The sequence below is a fragment of the Hoplias malabaricus genome, chromosome 8 (genome assembly GCF_029633855.1).
Source record: "Hoplias malabaricus isolate fHopMal1 chromosome 8, fHopMal1.hap1, whole genome shotgun sequence".
Taxonomy (NCBI): Eukaryota; Metazoa; Chordata; class Actinopteri; order Characiformes; family Erythrinidae; genus Hoplias; species Hoplias malabaricus.
In genome coordinates, this window is record NC_089807.1 from 14,784,237 (window position 1) to 14,804,730 (window position 20,494).

General features: G+C 38.8%; 1 protein-coding gene across 5 annotated transcripts in view; it reads right to left on the reverse strand.

The window, feature by feature from the left end:
- Positions 1 to 20,494, reverse strand: part of crtac1b (cartilage acidic protein 1b) — a 29,258-nt gene that overhangs the window by 2,016 nt on the left and 6,748 nt on the right. For all 5 annotated transcript variants that reach the window (XM_066679531.1, XM_066679536.1, XM_066679535.1 and 2 more), the window contains exons 5-14: positions 16,603 to 16,759; positions 15,127 to 15,261; positions 13,797 to 13,942; positions 9,595 to 9,731; positions 8,262 to 8,344; positions 7,233 to 7,333; positions 6,750 to 6,918; positions 1,689 to 1,834; positions 1,560 to 1,602; positions 1,274 to 1,417 (exon numbers count right to left, since the gene is read on the reverse strand). In XM_066679531.1, the coding sequence (XP_066535628.1) occupies positions 1,274 to 1,417; positions 1,560 to 1,602; positions 1,689 to 1,834; positions 6,750 to 6,918; positions 7,233 to 7,333; positions 8,262 to 8,344; positions 9,595 to 9,731; positions 13,797 to 13,942; positions 15,127 to 15,261; positions 16,603 to 16,759 (1,261 nt within the window). The remainder of the gene's footprint in view (positions 1 to 1,273; positions 1,418 to 1,559; positions 1,603 to 1,688; positions 1,835 to 6,749; positions 6,919 to 7,232; positions 7,334 to 8,261; positions 8,345 to 9,594; positions 9,732 to 13,796; positions 13,943 to 15,126; positions 15,262 to 16,602; positions 16,760 to 20,494) is intronic.

Sequence of the window (20,494 nt, forward strand, 5' to 3'; positions counted from 1 at the left end):
CCCACTGCCCCTTAGACCCCCAGAGACGCTGTTTCTGTTTAAAGCGCTGTGAGGCTCCGGGATTGAGAGGAAAGCCACATCTTTACCAGTGATAAGAAGCTGATTCTGAACAAAAATTGAGCACGTTGTAGTGCATATTTATTCAATGACATGTACACCCAACAGAATATATTTGATCACTTATTTTTTGACATTTTAGGGGAAGCTGAGCTTCCCTTGCAGTCTTAGAGCAATCGCCTCTGCTGTGCATGCATTCTTCTGACATTTTATGAGTTTGTGAACTTTTTTTTTTCCAGTTCGGCTAACATTCAGGTTTACAGTGTACTCTGGGATCAGTCAAGTCAGGCACTGTCACTAGATAATTAGCTTTGGATTACAAAAACCACTGCAACTCATCCCATGGTTTTTGAATGCTCTGGAGAACACAATTCCACAGCTCCACAGGCCAATTTAGTTCTAGCCAATGCTTGGCTTGGGCATAGTGACTCTAAGCTCATGTAAAGCTTCTCCAGAGTATCATTTGATTTACATGTATTTCCGCGCAGAATACATAAGCTGTGAATGTACTGAGTGCCTCTCCCCACAAGGGAAGCAAATTAAAACAGCTAAATGAACTAATTATAAAGGGTGTCTACAAATATTTGGGCAAGATCTGCAGCTGAAGACACAAAATACCACTTTCAGCTTGCACTTGTGCTTCAAGTGTGTCTGAAAATGTAACATAAGCTCCATTTGGGATCATACTGGGTTCAAAAATAGCTCTGTGCACCTGATTCACTCAAGCCATTCCAGCTCAGACACTATCCACCAAAATAGCAACTGAAAATAATGCCAGTGTTACACATATGTTACAGGGGATTGTAATGTCATTCCGGTGATGAAAACATGAAAATGTGCAAAGACCACAGAACAAAGAGGGGACAGGGAAAGGTGAAAACAGTTATGAAGCAGGGACAGAAAGTTGAGAAAAAGCTGAACTAAATTAGTCCTTGAATCAGTAATGACAGTGGGAAATAATGATACACTGAATTTATATATTTCAAATGTAAGCATCATTTCCACATGAATAAAATATATTATATCAGCACAAATTTGTCATTTAAATTAACGTTCACTCACGTAGAACCAATGTAAATAAGAATCAAGTAAATTCATACCTTTGCTTTTTTTCAGTGTGCTGTCATCCATGGAAGCTAACAGCAAAATAACAGCTGGAAACCATTTTCCGTATATGGTTATTACTATTATGTCTGGTTTCCAGCTTTTTACTCACCCACACAGGCCGTACCCTCATCATTGGGCTCGTATCCCTGGTTACACCTCTTGTTGGCACGGCACTTGAAGCTACCATAAGTATTAGTACACACAGGACGCTCAGGGGGACAGACAGACGGGAACTGCGTACACTCATCCTGATCTGGGAGTTACAAGGGAGTTTAGTGAAATACAAGATTTCACACAGGGGACAAAACAAGAACAACTTAAGGGTACAACATTCAACATATATATCACACTGTGTATGAGGGTTACATAGGACAGCGATCCTTAAAGTATCTTACCAGTGCAACGGCCATTTTCATTGACAATAAATCCATGTCCACACTGTAGAAGAATAAAAGCAGCGAATAAAATTATTCTTAATATTTACCCTTCATGATAATGACATTGTACTCAGGGCTCACCCACACCTCTATCTCAACTGTTGGAGTTTCTTCCTCTTCAGCCTTTGGGTAGAAGATCTCCATGACCGTGTTCAGGTCACTGAGCTCCAAAGGCCTGGCCACAGAGTGTCCATCGGGCCAATACACTTCCACATTGGTGGCCACATCTTTCCCTGTTGGTTGAAGTACATAGTTAAGGAGGATGAAGGAAAAAAGCTTCTCAGCAGTTTGAGAACAGTCTGCCTTTGTAACCTCCCCTCAGGATTGGAAGACACAATGAGTGATTTCTTCTCTTTATGCAAGGCTCTCAATGGAAAAATTCCACTCAGGAGAAAAGGCCTCCCAAGAAGCTCTTCGGCAAAAGCCAGGTTGGAGCAGGCTAGGGTTTGGCACCAGAGCTGCAGGCTCTTAACAAATGCACAGGAATGTTCTCTGCTGCAGCTGTGCACAGCAGTGTGAGTACTACGGCTTGAACACGATGGTGCCTAATTCTCATATGATACAGCGAGAGCGGGTCTCTCATGACTAACAGTGTATGAGGGGATCACGGGTCTGAGCCCACTGGCACTGCAAGTAACATTCCATGGTGCTCAACTGCCCCATTAGACGTGAGACTCTTATGTTGCATGTTTGAGATGAATACTGGGACACTATTTGTGACACAGATGTGTTTTAATTTGAGGTGTGAAACTTCTTAATGTTCTTATGTGAGCTCTTGATTTGTTCTCTTTGGAGACGGTGTGTTTGGTCCGGTTCCATTCCATTTAAATACGAGAGTGCTTTGGAGGGAACAGCCTGGAGAATCATCATTTTGTGCATGCAGTTTGATCTGTTCAGACTGATGACAGACTGTAGGTCACATTATATAGACAGCATATTCTGTGAACAGCAGAATCAGATTTGATTGTTGAAAATAAGGTTGGGCCACTTGTTGTGTGAACTTGGCTTTAAAGTCTTCTATATTAGGTGTCTGAGTAAAACTTTACTCTAAGCATTTATTCATAAGCTCCACAAAAACCTTTGTAAGGCTACAATACCTTTCATGAAAACTAATGTAAACGTACATAATTATCTATTACAGCTTAATCCAACAAGTTGTTATTAAAGCTGATTTAGCACATTTCAGTCTAGGAAGTGTTATGAAAAATGAGTCTTGTTAGAATAAACCTTCCTTGATGCAGACTTATTCCATCTGCCATAAAAGGCATATGTTGGTGTCATGTAGCCTTATAAATCAACAGCTTCATTAAAAGGATTATGAAGACGTATAATATTTGCCTAAATCCAGATAATATTGGCCCATGACATTGCCTCAGTAGATCACCCAGACAGTCACTTTTGACAATGCCACCATGGTTACTTGGTCCAGCAGTTGGCATTGCAATGACCAAGACCTTGGCATTGACTGATCACCACAGAGATGATCCAAAAGAAACAAACGTGGCAAAAAAGAGATGCAGAACTTCAAAGAGCCAAAGATGGGAATGTGGGGAGGGCAAGCAGCTCCACTTTCCTTCTATTCCACTCTTTAGTCAAGCATGGAAAGAGGCTTTGAGGGCCTTCCCGGTCTTTAATTAAAGCACCATTTCTAAAGTAAACAGATCCGCAGAGAGTCCCGCCAGGACTCAGTCTACCTCTACAGGTGCCCCTCAGAAAAGAAGCCATTTCACCTGAAGTGTGCAAAGTATTTTAATGGGGGAGCTTCATTCATTAGTGCGATGGAGCGACACACCACCAAAATGGAAAGGGAGGATTTTTTATCTTTCAATATCCTGCAGTAAAAGACCAGACGGTTTGTCCCACCTCTAAGTATCCCAATCAGCATTATATTTTATTCTGTAAGGTCCCTCCTCTTTTTGGGCAATTTCAAGATGGTGGAAATTTACCCCAGACTCCTCTCATAAACTCTCACCATGTAGAGAGAGCAGCTAGCAATCTGGTCAGTATGACTTCCATAAACTTCACAATACTATTTATTCTGGAATTCCTGTACACATTAAATTTCTGAGGACAGAAGGCTGAGCATGTATAGAATAGAAAGAGGGAGACTCAATTTCAATGTATTTGTTTATGACCACAGTTGTTGATTGTTGGTTCACTGTAGAGGTAAAGTAACTTTATTGAACAAGACTTTTATAATGAACTCCTGGATTAAGCTATCCACAGATATTGAACAGTATGTAGATAAAAGAGAAAGCTTTGGTGACATTTCGACATGAGGTGACCACAGAAATAAAAATCGTCAACGTTACATGACACTGTCAAGTTACATTCCTGATTATTTATACAGTGCAATGTGCTGGTTGGCTAGATAGCTAGCTCTTAATTTATAGAGAAGTTAGGCAGGAGCTGCCACTGCATTGTAATTCTTTTTAAATCTTTGTCACAAATGTTTAGAAATGCTTGGTTAAAAGTTTAATTCAAATACAATTTTAAGTCATGCAATGGTGGAAAAGTAAATGCAAAAGAATATTCTAAAGTAGTGGTCATATTTCATCGTCTTTATTCTTATCTTATCCAGTTCTGAGTAAACTTTTCTTGCATCTGTCACCTTAGCAAACCTCACTTGTGGCAAGGACCCAGATTTCTGTAAAACGTCTTTGTGACTTTGGCAGTTAAAAAGCTCTACACAAATACAATTTAATCAAAATGAAAACTTAATGAAATGGAAAATATACAAATGTATAATGAACAATTAAGGGGTCAAACTACTGTTCCAATAATGTTGATTGGTACTTCTCTTCATATGTCCCTTGGTGAAATTTCGTATTGTCTTTTAGCTTGGCTCCACACACAGGCACTTCATTACTGAATATACGTCTGGCTGTACCCACAGCCACGTACACACATATTTACAGGCCCTAAAGGCGATCGTGTGACCGCTGATGGAGAGTGTTTTATTTTTCACAGCATATTTAGAACTGCCCCGGCTTCCAACTCGCTCCCTAGCGCTGCTACAAATCTGCCTGATGACTCCCTGATGAGCTGCTGAAGCCATGCTCTGTAAACGAGCTGTGCAGAGGGAGCAGGCTCCAGGGCTGACCACCAGCTGCTACACCTGTACCCCAATGTCCTCACCTCCACTGACCTCCAATCAGTGAGGAGTTTAAAAACACTGACCTCAGCACACAGGCTAATGTTCCTGCTCTGTGAGGAACGCATGACTCAAGCAACCCCATAGATCAGGAGTTACATCACAGTCGGCCTCAGAAGAGCATGTTTATTCCCCGCTGTGTTTGCATAGTTGTTAGATAGGACTTTGTCAAGCAAACTGAGATTTGTGCTGATTGTTTTTAATCATATCAACTGTAATGTATTACTTATAATCATGACTGTGTTTAATACTGGCTAATGATAATCAAGCGTAATTAAATACTTTCAGAACACCACCGCATAGAAACATAGTACCATACTGGTCAAAATTCAAAGACCACCCTTTTTTATTTTACAGTCGATAACAATAGCAAGTATAAGCTTCTTATTTATACCATCAGTCAAAAGCAGATGATCATGCAGAAGACTCAACCATTAAATATAATGGAAACAATTAACAATAATATAAATTCACATTACTTAAAACAGTAATAAGCCTCGGTAAAGTCACAATCATTAAGTAATGATAATAAACAATAACTAGCAAGAACATGCATTATATTAAAGTAATGGTAGTTCTTGTTTCTATATTAATTATTAAAATATATAGTAAGGCTTATTACTGTCTTGTTACGTAATACTGCTAAAATACCATGAATTAATGTACCCTCATGGTTAAGCATTACCACTAGAATTTTTGCGTAAATTACAGCTTTCAAGAGACTTGCTCTCAGTTTTTATTAAATTGTATTTTAAATAATCTAACATATCTTCAAAGTTGGTTCCAGTTACTGCCTCCCATGATAAAATGATCCCAAACAGAGTATGGTATTTAACCCTGGGCTCTTAGTGTGGCCAGACCACTTTTCTGAGGACACCAGAAGATTCTTTGCTAAAAAATTCTGTGTGTGCAAATTGTAGAGGGTCATTATCTTGCTGTAGATTAAACCTCTTCCCAGTCAGCTGTTTTCCAAAGTGTTTCATGTTTAACAGCATTCATTGGTCTTCAAATCTTGCACTGATTCTTCAACATTCTTTGTGGTTATCAGATATTATTTGAATAGATTCTGAAAAGCTGCTTTGTGGCAAAATCAGTTGTAAAATACTCTATATAAACCATATATTATCTATATATAAATAATATATAAATCTATATTAATTGATTGATTGAAAATTCTTGAAATGTTTCTGGGATAATACTGTCTTCTAAATCTCTCACTGATTTAGTTAATGTAGTCCATAAAACCTTATTCTGTGCCTCAGTTTTAGTGTTGTTGTGAAAATCCCATTTTTGGCGAAAATGTTCTCCCTTCCTTATTTAAGGGAACTATGTAAAACATGGAATATCTCAAATAAATAACTTGTACTTAATGACCATTTGACTGAAAATAATATAAATAAAGTGTGGTCTCTGACTCAACAATATTTTCATTTCCAAATTAACAGAAAAACCTAAAAACTAAAACCCTGGTATAACCACATGGTGGACCTCAGTCTGGACCTGGATTGTGTGAAGGCTCTGTTGGGATCCATGGCCAATTTGTAATGAATTAATGAGAATAAATAATAATATTCATTAAGTTTATTTTGTTTGTTTTTTTTGACAGTCATGGAGATGGACAATTGTGCCAATCAAATTGATGGTTTACCCTTTGTGGTCCGTTCACTAGAGAGAGCAAGACAGGTATGAGCTTGAGGACAGCCTAACTTGCTTAAAAATAAGGCAATTTGATATAGAATACATAACTTTATAGATGTCTATGGACATTATTCCTGCAGCCAATTCTAAACCAGTTCATGTGTTCCGTAATATAACATTAATCAAACACATCAATGTGAAGCGCCACTATAAGACGAAACATAAACCTTGAAGCTTAAACCATAAACTCTTTGGGAGAAAACATTGGCAAATTGACTTCATCAAATTTTAAATAATACCCGTGCTATAAACCTTTAGGAGTGTTTTGCGACTTATAAGAGACATGCAGCACATACCGAGCCCAAAGTGAGCAACAGGTTCCATCTCACACAGGTAGCCAGAACCTCCATCAATGATGCGTGTGTGAGCGCCATTTTTTTTCGTGTAGACCACCACTTTTGCTCCTCGAGCAAAAGCCCCAAACTGTGTACGTGGAATCACACGCAGCCATCTGTTAGATGATCCCTGAGAGGGGAAAGAAACACCATGAGAAGGCTGTCAGTGAAACTCTAAAATCAACTATGATAAATCCCTCTGAGATGCAAAAACGTGTGAAAACGAGATGTGTTTGAACAAATAACTAATTATTCAGAGAAAAGGGAATGTACACCTGCACAATGAAGTCTGACAAAAAATTAATTCTTGTCTAAACTGATTACTCAATTGTTTCCACTGCATAATTTTCATTAACACCTGAACCACATTTAAAATCCATTTGTAAGTTCTTCCTTCATTAGCAGTTTTTTGGTGAGTTGTGATAGTGTGAGTCAGTGGCGTACCTGAGTGACTCTGTACACAGAGATGGGCTGGGCTGCGCTCTCTCCATGTGTTACCAGCAGATCCAACTGTCCGTCTCCGTCAAAATCTGTCACAGCAGCTCCTACAAGACAAATACATTACTCTTTCGAGATGGAACGAGTCCCAGTGTCTTAACCCTGCCATGGATCCAACATGCCCAGTAAATCAGAGATGTAATGAGGTACTGTGCGACTTGAATTATTCATTTTGTAGAATATTTTACATGGTTCTGCTACTTTAAATACACAATCTTTATGATGGCCAGGATAAGGCCAGTTATTCCTGTTATTCATGCTGACCCAGTGAGTCTACCACAGTGACTTAATAGAGACCCTGAATCTGAACCTTATATTAACATAATGAGCTGACATTACGTAATGACTCAGTTGCAGATGATTATCATCATTATAACTACACTAAATACTTATTGCTGGAATACAATCTGAAGCAGTTTGACATTAGTAAGATACCAATAGATCTCTAGCGCCACCCAGTGGTAAAGAAAACACATACATGTGAACCACATAAATAAACCTAAACGATTTATAACTTTGTATGCAGATGTATTTTAAGCATTCATATTTAGCCACTAATTATTATTTTTTATTTCATTTAATTATATGTTTCTGCTGACTGAATCCCTACACCTCTGAGGCTGATCTAACAAATGACATTTTATTTTAGACTGAAATGATCTAAAATGAATAAATACCACAGTAGAAGAAACTCTACATCTCTGATTTTGAATACACATCAATTTGTAATTCATAATCAGTGTATATTACACTGACACCACGTGTATCCACTGTACAGCAAAATAGCCATAAAAATGATTGTGAAAAAATTGTGGAAAGATTTTTTCAGACCTTTTAAATCACCTAAAAATGTTGATTCAACAATTACATAATATTGTACAATTTGACGGGTTTTACATCGTGCCTGAATCCAAAAACAGCAGGATGTAATTTTAGAATGAATATTCCTAGAGTTGTTCGGCCAAAGGTACATACCTGTTCCCCTCCCTTCTGGCTCGGCTGCCTCTCCAACATTGAGCTCCTCTATCTGAGGGTCTCCGTGTTCTCTTCGGGAAACCCTGCCAAAGCACTCATCAAATATATGCACTGTCTTTTCACTTCAAACAACTCCATTCCAAAAAGCAGCATTTGTATTTGTTCACGTCAAACATATTTCGATTTCTCTCCTTTTTTTCCATTTCATTTTATATAACAAGTCTCACTGGTGGAATTCTTTTACAAGTTTGCCTTTGGTCAATGAATCCTGCTACGCTGATTTAATTAATGAAGTTTGAGGACAGACTACCGCTTTGTATGCCAGATGGCCTTTTTCAGTAATAAAATTAAGCCAGTGGTTACATTAATTAGATTTAGTGAACTGCTCCTTGTCCTAATAGAAAGCAGGGGTCATTCAGAAGGCTTTGTTAATGGACCTTAGAGGGAAATTTTCTTTGCTTATATGCGGTATTATCTTTATAGGAAGCAGGGAAATGGACACAGGAATAGGATGGAGGTTGGGCAAGATTTCCCATCAGTTACAGTACTGTGCAAAAGTTTAGACACCAGAGACTGAGATTTAAAAAGCTATTAATCTGAGCAGTAAGTGTTTATTTGCTAAAAAACAAACAACAAATAACGCCCAACATTAGAATAAAACCAAATAACATTATTCCAGTGTGATACTCTGTGTGTGAATGTATTGGTTTAAATTTTTCCAAATCTCTCCCTGTGGCAGTGCGTATTATTTGAGGTTATCATCCAATACCTAGTTTTACCAGTTAATAAATAATGATAATGTGTGCTGTGGATTTAACCAATTCATGCAATCAAGGAGAATCTGAACAAAACATTGTTCTTCAAACTCACTCACATCTACTACTTTATATATAAAAAAAATTATCTCATATTTCTTATTTATTTTATATACATTTTTTTTGTATTTACTGTGAATATATATAACTTTATACAAGCACCATACTCACTGAGAAGGCATTAGTTTAAAAATATATAATTCCCTTAGGTGCCTAAGACTTCTGCACAGTCCTGTAGCTCTGAAGGTTGCAAAAGGATGGGCCTCGGCTGTAAGTCTGTGGCCTGGCCACTGCACCTCTCGGCTAACTGGTCTATCAAGACGCGCTCATAAATACAGAACAAGACAGGGAGCTTCCTTAATTATTTCCTGCCTTAAAGAATAACCTTTGGGTTAAACATTGTTTTCTTGGCTGTGCTTTGAATTTGTGTGTGATTTGAAATGTTTTGATCCGATATGAACCTGAATATAATGTACTGTGACCTAAGTTGGTCCTTGTAGTAATTTAGAGTCATTTACCTGAAGAGTCTGTTGGCTGATGGCCCTCTGTATGCAATGTTGTTGAAAAAGACCTCCAGCTCATTGTCATTGTCGAAGTCAGCAGCGATGACTGTGCGCACTGGAGATGGCATGGAGAACTTTTGCGAGGCGATGTCCTGAGAGACACACACAAGAATATCGGCATATCAGCTTCTGAACATAAACCCTAATCACACTTTCATCTCGCCAATTGTTTAAATGAACTATGTGTAATTTTCAAGGTTTTATTTGCTGGTTTAAGGATATAAGAGAATTTAAGGATTATATATCATCACTCTCCAAATATTTCACATTTGCCCTTTTGCTATTTACATTCACACAGACATAAACAAACCAATAAAATGTGTTGCATGAATTAATTAAACAATAAATAATTTTTATTGTTTATTAAATAGTTTAAACAATATTACATTAACCTCTTTTGAAAGTCCAAACGTGTTTTCATCCTCCTTTACAGATAGATTGTTTGGAGATTGTTGAGGCTTTGTTTAGACAGTAATGATATGTATTCCTTACCTGTAGAGCAGTCAGATAAGTTAATAATTGATGTGTGGTGTCATCAGTAAGGAAGTAAATCTACAGGTAAACTTACAGGGCAGAGACCTGGCCCAAGAGAAAGTAACTGAAATCTCCACGCTTCAGTGGTGCAGCAATAAGTCTGGGAAGAGTTATAGAGCAGCCCTGCACTCCCTCAAGTATTTATCCCTCATTTTAATTATAAGGCTCATAAAGTCTGCTCAAGGAGTCCCACACAGTGACCTTGTCCTCTGTGGGTGAAGGAGAGGCAATGGACAGCTCTGGACAGGACTCATACAGGGGAGGTGTGGAACAAAAGAGAAATTAAACTGAAGCTCTCTAAGGTTCTGCTTCGGTCATTTCAGTACTATCACTCCCATATGCTACAGAAAGCATTAAGCTGACGAATTTCAGTTTTCTTATTGCAATGCCTAAACAATTTTTTTAATGATGAAACACTGTTGTCATTATGGCACAGTCTCTTCTTAAGACTTCCTTATATTTAGAAGTCAACATTAACACAAGCATGTCATTTTGAAATATTTCTCACTTGTAACTCAACTAAACAAATGCAGATTTTGAATAAGTGTTAGTAGACATAAATACATATGTATTAAAATGTGAATATGATGTCTATGTCTCACAAAGTTTGTGTACACAAAAAATAAAAACATCCTTTACATGCATATCATGTCAAAAATATTAAAAAGCACTGACTTATACATATCAATACAGTGTACAGCATATAAATTAAAATATCATTAATTGTATTATTATTTTGCAATTACTACACTTTTAAATTCCACACCTCAAGGAGTTATTAGGGAAAACTGGCCTGTAGTGCCCCAAGTATGCACTTTGTGCCTAAGTGGACCACAGTTGCTTGTTCAAATTTAATTAGCAATTCACTGAGGTGACAGAGCATCTTAATTACTGATGGCATAGGTCAGAAGAGCTAGCAGCGTGTCTCGGCCACAGACATCTCTCTACAAGTGCTCCCACAGGACATTAACCCAGTACCTGACCCCATAAAACACCTCCTGCTGATATTTATCTATCTGGACAGAGAAAAAAAAAACATTTCTGTCAGTGAATATAACATCAAAAAATGCCACAACAGCTAATGTCACTGCAGGTTTACACTCAGCCCACAGTTCCACATAAAGTAGTGCTTCATTTAGTTACAACTGACATTAAACAGTGAGTCTGAATCTGTTTTAAAACTGACTTCATACCCCCATGATGCTGAATTAAAGATCAGACCGTTTCTAGACTTTGGACTTAGATCCTGCATAATTATGCATAAATTTATTCCATTTCTCAAACACTGGGTCACTTCTGTACTACATAGAAACACTGATTTTGGCATGAATACAAGTTATTTAACCTGTCTGTTACTTGCTTAAATTTGTTCCAGGAGGATTCTCACATTATTCATGCAGACAAATTTAATATGCTGCTTTATACACATTAAAACACCTCCTTCAATCCTGAGAATGCAGTTCCACTGCTCCAATGGGCAGTGTCTGATTTCCTTCCAGTCCATTCTCAGCATTGGGCATGGTGGCCTCAAGTGCATGTGCAGCTATTTCAGAGTGTCCCATTTCATTTGATGCTATTCTACAGAGATCATTTAAGCTCTGTATGCAACATTACATGTCTGTGTTTGAAATGTGTGTTCTTTTCACTTATTAAAAAGGGTTTCTACAAATTTTAGGAACATAAATAAACAAATAAATGTTATTATAAGTATTTTTTAATTGAGTGTTTTAACTCAGTCTGTATGTGGAAATCTTACAAGTCTGCACATTTTTGTTTCATATTTGTATACATTAATAAGTAAGATTAAACTGAGCACAGTTGTATTCTTAATTACTGTATTCATATAGTGCTATCTTGTGTGTGGAGGGCAGTCAATCCTTGGTCAGCACTTTCTCCTGCAGCTTCAGAATAATCAACTCTGGCCCAATCTGCCAAGTAATCATCAGGAACATAAAAGCAGGCACAGATGCAGTAGCTATGTTTGTCTCAGGAAGAATGATGAGGTGCTCACTGTTCTGTAGAAAAGAATAACAGCAAGAACATTTAACTAAAAAGTCACTGCTCTGACTGTCTAGTTACTCAATATTATTTTATTTAATTCATTCATTCATTATCTGTAACCACTTATCCAGTTCAGGGTTGTGGTGGGTTCAGAGCCTACCCGGAATCACTGGGCACAAGGCAGGAACACACCCTGGAGGGGGCGCCGTCCTTCACATGGCGACACACACTCTCATATTCACTCACACTCATACCTACGGACACTTTTGAGTCACCAATCCACCTACCAACGTGTGTTTTTGGACTGTGGGAGAAAACCAGAGCACCCGGCGGAAACCCACACGGACATAGGGAGAACACACCACACTCCTCACAGACAGTCACCCGGAGGAACCCCACACAGACACAGGGAGAACACACCACACTCCTCACAGACAGTCACCCGGAGGAACCCCACACAGACACAGGGAGAACACACCAAACTCACATACAGACAAACTCACAGACAGTCTCAGTTCCTGGAGCTGTGTGACTGAGACACTACCTCCTGTAGTACCTCAACATTTATGGAAAATAATATAATGAGGTTTTTAATGTTTTTATTTAGCCTGAGTTTTAAATAAGGCAGTTAACAAGTGCTATAGCAACATACTGTGCTAACATGTATATAGTTTTTATAAAATAATTTATACTGATGCAGATTTCCGAAATAGTTCAAGAGCTCAAACTGCATTTACCCAAGAAATAAAAAACCTTACATATATTTACAGTCCCTAATGGATATCACAGCTTGGAGGCAAATTTTTGATGCTATAAAGTCAAAGATTTTAGACATCTACAAGACACACCTCTAAAAGATTGCGCCAATTTCTCTATTCCACAAAGAGCGTTCAGATGCCTGCAGGCGATTCGTTGCCAACTTTATATACTGTACACTCTATATTTTTTTATAATTAATAGATTGATTGAGGTCCATCTAATATCTTTGGTGTGAATTAGAGTATGACCTTTATTTATATAGTACACTTAACAACAAGATGTTTTGACTAGAAGTGCTGTACAATACAATCAATACAATCAAGAGTAGTGATTGTGATCCACATATAATTAATATCAGTACCTCCACTGTTGCCCTCTCAGCTGAATTCTATTAATCTACAGAGTAATATTATAACATCTAATGTAAAGTCTTTACAGATGAACAGAAGCTGTAACTGCAGAAAAGACTGCAATCTTATTATAAATATAATTCATAAGTATGAGTCAACTAATTTCTGAACTTACTGTTTACCTTGAACCCATATTGCCCTGGCAATTATTATCTAACTGGTCTACAAAATGCATGTTAGCTTAGACACTGCCAAAACTGTTTACTGGCACCAACAATTTATCATATTTAATTCTGATTATTTGTTTTTTCGCTTATTTGAAAGATTTATTATTGCATATGCCAGTAAATGAGGCCATTTGTCACTAGTGACCTGAGCAGGCGTTCAAGGGTTAGGATGATCTTCCAAGCTTCAGGGAGCATTGACATTAGGTTTAAATCAGCCTCTAAAGGAAAAGTCTACAAATCAGGTAACATGACAACTGATAAAGATTTCAGCAAGCCTTAAACTCACCTTGAATCTTTGTTTGCGGTTATTGCTTAACTGCAGGAAGAGTCGATGTGGCCCATTCCAGTTTCCATACACAATGTCTGTCCTCCCGTCACGATTAAAATCCGCTAGAGCTACCCCTCGGCCATGCTGCATTGGGTCCTCAACTCCTGTAAGTAGCAGATGTCATCCCTTTATTAAACTCCATTACACCTTGTTAAATTGCAGTCTGATTACTGCTGGTACTGCCTTTCAAAATATGATTTTGTTTTGTTTTTTATTTGGGTTCAGAACAAACAAAGCAGCCGAAGGTTTTCAGAATGAATCCTTGATGTGTAAGAAACTTGATGGCAAAATAAGACATATGTCTCTTTTCATAACTGATTGGCTGGAGTAGGCGCAATTTGTTGTTGTTGAATTCCCTTGTGCTCCTCTCCTTGATGGAGGTCTGGACAATAATTCAATATCAATATATATCACAATATATGATGTTTTAATAAGAATTGTATGATTATTAAACACCTTTTCATTTATTCACTATCTGTAACCGCTTATCCAATTCAGGGTCACGGTGGGTCCAGAGCTTACCTGGAATCATTGGGCGCAAGGCGGGAATACACCCTGGAGGGGGGGCCAGTCTTTCACAGGGCAACACAGACACACACACATTCACTCACACACTCACACCTACGGACACTTTTGAGTCGCCAATCCACCTACTAACGTGTGTTTTTGGACTGTGGGAGGAAACCGGAGCACCTGGAGCAAACCCACGCGGACACGGGGAGAACACACCAACTCCTCACAGACAGTCACCCGGAGCAGGAATCGAACCCACAACCTCCAGGTCCCTGGAGCTGTGTGACTGCGACACTAACAGTACCTGCTGCACCACCGTGCCGCCCACCTTTTCAATTTTTCAATATATATTATTTACAACGTCTGTCACTGACTTACATACATTACAGGACATTGTCATTAGTTCAGCGCACTCTTGTTAAAATTTAGTGTAAAAATATAAATAGTACTTACAATTTGATGTTTGATGGTGATGTGTTGTTCCATGTTTCTTCTTGGAAAATTTTCAGTGGATTTTATACTATTCATATCGATATCAGTATTATATCATATCGACCAAAATGAAAAACATATCGTGATATACATTTATCCATATTGTCCAGCCCTAGTGAAGCATTTGATTTGGTTTGAGATTCCGATTACAGAATGTCATATATTGCACCTTTAAGAGCCTTGCCATAAAGTGCTCTGATATGCTGAAACTGTTCCAGCACACGTGAATATCCAGTTGTGATAGTGTAATGGTGATAAGAAAAGAATGTCTTTTGCACCTCACCTGCTTGTGAAGCCACATCTGTAAACGTCCCATCCCCATTGTTGCGGAACAGGAAGTTGGGGCTGTACTCATTGTCACAGAATATGTCAGGGAGGGCGTGGCTAAGGATGGGCCCCACCACAACCCCCCGTCCCCCTACAGCACACAGCAGAGACAGCACCATCACAAAAAGCAATGTGCAATCATTACTAGCTTTCCACCCCATTTCTCTGAGCTGTTTCTGCTGACACACACGCACGCACATGCACACACACACACACACTGACTACAATCACATTAAAGAGTGCGTGAACACATTCAGTTAAAGCTTCGATACCACTCTGCCTGCACATATCTCACTTCTCCACTCCGGCATCTCAAACGCAGATAAACTTTTCAGTGTCTAAAGCATGCCCCATTGGATAAGAAATAATCACCTATTTGAATATATACTCAATAACATGCCAACAACATTGAGACCTCAAACCAAACACTATTTTTGGCTTTCTACCACTATACAGAATTATTACATACGATATTTTAAGTGGATGCAAACACTTTCACTTAAACTCCACATCCATTAAACCAGGAAACCATTTAATATTTATAACTGAGCTGAATGTATATTAAATATTCAGGTTAAAACCAGTTTTGAACATTTAAACATATCTGCTGATATCATTAATGCAGTCAATAGTAAGCCTAGATCTTATAGTTCTTAACACTTTACTTGAACCCTTCTACATAACACTGACAATAAAATGTCATGGCAGTTATCATATGCTGTCACGATTCACAATTATCAGCCATGATAACTTGACATTGTTATACTGCTGGACATAATATGTCTTGACAACTCATTCTCTAAGACATATTTATGACATGGTTATGTCAGAGGCATGTAGCTGAGTTAAGCCGATATAAGCCAATAATGAATTATAAATTATAACTCAAGACGCTGGTCTGGATTTATAGGCTGGAACTTATTTATTTATATGAGAAGGAAATTCCAGGGTTTTCTCCTTTATGACCTTCTTTCAGTGCCATGCTCTACTCCACTTCTCCTTGTCCCAGAGCACAGTCTTGTGCAAGTGTGCTTCCTCGGAAAGGGAGCTGAATGGAGGATCAAAGCCCACTTCACAGTCTACACTGATTAATGGAATGTTTGGCCCATTGAGCAAGTCTGGGTTGAAATATGGCTCAGTCGTCCTTGTGCCTCCCTATGACTTTCAGCGCAGTAAACAGCTGAGTGGCCAAAAGCTGCCTCTCTCTTGCTCTCTCCAGCAGTAGTGCTGCCTCCCAGGCCCTCTGCTCTCTCTATTAGAGCTGCTTTAGCTGATAAACACTGTCCATAACTCAGTGACTCTCAGCTGATATGAGCTCTCTGCTCCGGTGTAAATCATCCACTGGCCAAAGCACCCTGCTCCCACAGGCAGCTTTTAGAGGGTCTCCAATAATGGATAAACCTCTCTCACACACACATATGCCCACACACACCTGTAAATTTGTTGACCCCGGCCTGCTCTGCCACGTTGGAGAGGGCAACAATCCCCTTGGACAGGTCACTGCCACTCTCATCCATTTCAATAAGAGCATGTGGCCCCACACTACCACTGGCATAGTTGGCAATGTAGATGGCATAACGTCCTGTTCCCTGAGACAACACACAAAATTAGGCAGATCGGTACAGATTAGTGCCAAATTATCAGTAAAAAAGTACTGCCAACACTGTGAAACATGTATTCATAATGCACTCGTTCATTCATTTTCTGCATAATACATCTATACATATCTTATAATGCCTTATATTAGTCACTCTAACTGTTAGCCGTATAAACAGAAGCATGCACTCATTATGAAACTAGTGCATCATTAGTGGTGAGAAAAATATAATTCTTGAATGCATAAAGAGTCTTTCAAAAAAGTTTGGGATCACAATGAACTCACCAATAGAAATATTACAAAACAATTTACAACAAATACAGACTGTAGTCCACCAGTTTCTCTGCTTACTTTCACACAGTTTTTCAACGGTCAGGACCTGCACAAAGCAGGAATATTTTGGAAGATGGATCATTCTCAGTGCTGCAGTGACACTAATGTGTTAGTGTGTGTTGTGCTGGTATAAGATGATTGGACACAGCAGTGCTGCTGTATATTTTTTAACACTGTCCACTCGATTAGACACTCCCACCTCGTTGGTCCACCCTGTCAGAGACAGTAGCTCATCCGTTGCTGAACAGTTTGTGTTGGGTCATTCTTTTGTCCTTTTTTAGTGGACACAGGACACTACTGGCTGGATTGTTTTGTTTGGTGGACTATTCTTGGTCTAGCAATGAGATCGGTGAATTTAAAAACTACAGCAGCACTGCTGTGTCTGATCCACTCGTACCAGCACAACACCTACTACCCACTTCCACACAATGTCACTGCAAAGTTGACAATGACCGACAACCCTGATAATAACTGCTCTATCGTGGTCCTTTGGGGGTCCTGACCATTGAAAGACAGGTTGAAAGGAGGCAAACAAAGTATGCAGAGCAACAAATTGATTAATGTCTGCTCCTGTGCGGTCAGTGGAGCCGAGAAAATTGACAATAAGTGTAGATACATGGAGGTGGTCTTAATATTATGGCTGATCTGTGTATATCATTATAAAATATGAACATATGTTACATATTTTTGATGGTAACATTGTGTGATATCATATAGAAAACATAAAAGACCACAAAGTTTTTAATACTACCTTGTTTAATGCTAAATTCTAAGATTGTAGGCCTGTATGTAAACTCAGCTCATCTACTGCTAGTGTGAAAATGGACAAGGATGGAAAAGTAGTAATCAGTTTAAACAAATAAAAACAATCAATGTGAATAAACAAAAGTCCAATTTAATCATATCACAGCATCCTGCTTCGTGACCTAATTATGAGCACAGTGGATATATTACACCAAAATCATCTAAAAAGTCTGACAAAATTATCCAATCTGCACACAGGCATGAAGGGACTGTTTTAGATTAAATTAAACGCATCAGTATAGTTCAATACAAATCAGTGAATATCTGTAAATGTGCTCAGTACATGTTTGGAGATGGAGAACCAAATAACCTAATGAAGCTGCATAAATATTTATTGTGCACCCACCAATGCTAAAAGACTTTTTTCACCACACGGAAACACAACATATGATTGTGCTGTTCCCAAACACAGCATGTCTGTGTTCGTTTCCTAATTCTAACTAGCACCTCATTGGAATCCTGCTGCCTCCGTCTCTCTGTAGTTTCAGGAGCCCCTCCCCCTTGTGTGCCCGGACTCTCTAGCACCCACCCCGTGGATATTAATTTCACACCCCATTATCAGGCAGAGTCCCTGTGGGCATGAACTCAGTGAAGGAACCATGTAAATGAACTTACGCACACAGTTTCAATAAAGTCTCCTGCCATCCTTGCGTCTCCACACAGCCAAATGAAAAAAAATCCTGAAATGTATCCATAAGTATATAAATACCACCACCTAGTGCCTGCAGAGCTAATGAGGCGTGAGAATGTAAATGTCAAACCCATCATGCCGCTCTCTCTCATCACTCAGATCCAGACTAACAGCTCAGAATAAAGGGTTAAATAATGTATCATTGCAATAATTATATTAATAATGTATTGCTTCAAATTTTTCAGGGGTATCTGATGTTACAGAATCTTCAAATAAATTTTATCTTTATTTCATTTTTATTTAATAATGGCACAATGTCCCATTTTCTTTTCTAACATTCTGAGTGCTGGACAATGTTAATGGCCATATTTTTCCCTAAAAAATTACAGTACAAATTATGAAGACAACAATGTTTGGTTGAAATCATGATACTCACTGCATCAACAGGGAATTTGTTCTCTCATTGCATTAGAAAATATACTATTTTCAGCAGATATTTCTAATATGCTGTGCAGATTTTACCGATTCCAGGAGCACATTAGTGAGGTCAGGTACTGATGTCAGTTAATTAGTTCTGGATCATAAATACCACTCCAGCTCATCTCAGAGACAGAGCTCCATAGCCCAATGCTGGAGGATTTACTCCCATCCTTCTCTAATATACATTTCTTCAATGACTATTGAATATGGGTAAAGATGGGCAGATTGCAACACAGTTGCTTAAATACTGCAGTCCAGTGGCCTGAAGGTCTCTCTCCATTTCTTCAAGGCCAGAAAACCTCAGCGTACTTTTTACCTCTACACTTTATTACACTGCCATTAAGTCAGGAAAAAAGCCAATCCTCTGCCACTTAAATGCTACTACTTTGCTCTAATACCTTCTGTGTCTGTTGGGAAGGGTTCCAGAGGCAGCCATAAGCCCACAGATAATTACCAGCCCATGCAGAATTGGAGCAAGTGAGGGCCAATCTATCTCCCCTCCAGGAGTAGGTCAATACATCTCCCTGTCCACCTTTAAGAGACAAATGACAGTGCTTCATTTTCAAGGAGAAATCTAATATTAAAAAAATGCATTTGAATATTAGCTGTCCCTCACACTGATGGAAAATCTACAGATAAATAGGGCAAGACCTCTATAAGTTTTAGTGCTTAATACCCAGTCGTCGTCATGTCAGGTGATGACCTTGCACCACCGCAACTTCTTCTTCTTCAAGAGAAAAAAAAGAAATAAATAAACATTCCCTCTGTATTATATCATTTAAATTTCCCAGAGTATCTCTGAAATGGGCCTTTGTGCTAAACCAAAGATGGAGCATTTTTCCCCCCACCTCATTTAAACCCGGACCCTACACTTTCGTGTTTTGTTTCACTTCAACACCGTTGGCGGGCGGGGCTAAATCACTTACACAGGGCTGAAGAACAGCATCCTCTTATTGCTCAGTCAAATGAAGCCGCAGTCAAAAAATCTATTTCAATCCCTCGCCTGCTGCTCTGCAGGATAAGTGGACATCGTTCATTGCTGACTGTGTTGGAGAGCAGCATGAAAGCCAGAAATATGCTGTGCACGTTCGGCTTACAGTATTTTGGCTATCATCCAAATCCCTTTTCATGATAGGCATGTATCATGTGTGCCCTCTCTGATTAGTTATGAGCAGGGCTCTAAAGCTGGCATGTTCTGTTGTGATAATGCACCTGAGCAGAGGAAAATTAGGGCAATATGTCCCTTCTCACATGTCGTCTGAACAAAACAAATGAGGCCTAACTTTTTCTAATTATCATGCCACATGATGCGCTGTCAGAGACAAATATCATAGCTCTCCACAAATGGACTGTCACAGTAGCTGGCTGGCAGAGGCGGGACTCAACAGGCCCGCTGAGTAATAGCCAGTGAAACCTGCAAACTCCTCTGGATGAAACATGAAGACCGTAATGGAGTATAAAATGTCACCTAAGGGTCTG